The sequence below is a fragment of the Zingiber officinale genome, chromosome 3A, assembly GCF_018446385.1.
Source record: "Zingiber officinale cultivar Zhangliang chromosome 3A, Zo_v1.1, whole genome shotgun sequence".
NCBI lineage: Eukaryota > Viridiplantae > Streptophyta > Magnoliopsida > Zingiberales > Zingiberaceae > Zingiber > Zingiber officinale.
This window is the reverse complement of record NC_055990.1, coordinates 110,697,331-110,698,793: the sequence shown is the minus strand read 5'-3', so window position 1 is coordinate 110,698,793 and position 1,463 is coordinate 110,697,331. Positions and strand designations below refer to the sequence as shown.

Genomic DNA, 1,463 nt, shown 5'->3' with positions numbered 1-1,463 from the left:
ATATTGTAATATGTATGGTAATAATAAATATAGAAATATTAATAAATATGATTATAATTACAATTTAAATATGGCAAACTATCAAATAATAATTGAAAATCAATTTCTAATATTATTTGACACATAAAAAATATTCTGTACTCTATCCTTGTCGTCATCCATCTTTAAATTGTCGATAATCTCTCGTTTATTTTCAGATCAAGAGACAGTTTCATCGATGGGACGGAAGAGAAAATTACCGATGGAAGCTGCCTCTTTTTTGCAGCATCGAGGCTCAAGTTTGTTTCCGCAGAAGCCGAAGCGGAAGCCGACTGTAAAAATAATCACTGAGCATCCAACGGTGTCCACTACGACCACAGAGTTGTTCAAAGACCATGTCCAACTGCACACCAGCAGCCCCATAACCACGGCCATGGCTGCCTCTGCCACCGCCACCGCCCCTGCAGTCGCTGCCCCCGCAGTTGCCGCCCCTGCAGTCACCGCCCCCGAAGTCGCCGACCTTGCAGTCGCCGCCCCCGCCCCCACTCCCGTCGATGGCCAGAACACTCAACAGTACTCTTCCTACGTTCCCCCTAATCCCTCGCTGCCAGCCGTTGCTCCTTCCCAGCACAATGAGAAGGGTCATCTCGCCTCCGCCACGACTTACGCAGCGTCGGCTTCTATCGTCTCCGACCACCACACCACCACTACCAACGTTGTTTTTCCTACGGTTTCTAATGGAAGCGTCCCCTCCGCTGGCGCCCTTTCTCCACCGCCGTCGTCGTCAATCTCAGACATGCTCACTGAACTTATGTCCGATGTTGACCCAGTCAATTTCACATCTTCTGCCCTTATTCCATCGTCCTTGTCTCCCTTGGACAAGGAGGTCACAGATCTTGGAGGGGACAATGGCCTCATTAATGTCACCCTTCCTACCGGTGCTGATATTCAAGTTTCTAACGACAACCTCTTTGCAGGAGCCGCTACTACGAGGCCATCTTCTCAGGACAAGCTCGCCGCCTCTAATAGCAATGCCAATGTCGTGGACCAATTCCTTGAGGACAACAAGGACAACAACAATATCGACTGGCGTTGGATTTTTTTAAGGAAATGTTGAATAAGTTCACCGTTTGTAATTGATTAAGTATTAATTATGTTTATGTTTCTTAGAGTCAAGTTGAGAGTCAAGTTGAGAGTATTCAATATTTTATCTTTTCCTAGATAGTTAAAGTGTATTTCTTACGCTAATTAAAGTTTATCTGTAGTTTATCTTTTTCATGCAGTCAATATAATTCTAAAATATTTCTCTATAAATTCAAGTAAGCTAGTAAATAAATTTACCTCTTCTTCTCTAGCTGTAGTTTATATTTTTCATGCAATCAATATAATTCTAAAGTATTTCTCTATAAATTCAAGTAAGTAAATAAATTTACCTCTTCTCTAAATTTCCTTTCTTTCTTTTTTTATCTCCCAGACTAAAAGAG

General features: G+C 42.4%; 1 protein-coding gene across 1 annotated transcript; it reads left to right on the top strand.

The window, feature by feature from the left end:
- The first annotated feature begins 241 nt into the window (after positions 1–241).
- Positions 242–1,096, top strand: LOC122050576. The gene has a single exon (XM_042611472.1). The coding sequence runs from the start codon at positions 242–244 to the stop codon at positions 1,094–1,096; it is 855 nt and encodes a 284-aa protein (XP_042467406.1).
- Positions 1,097–1,463: the final 367 nt, after the last annotated feature.

Bases quoted from the DNA above. Each gene is read 5' to 3' on its own strand.
- LOC122050576 (XM_042611472.1), top strand. From the start codon at position 242: ATGGAAGCTGCCTCTTTTTTGCAGCATCGAGGCTCAAGTTTGTTTCCG.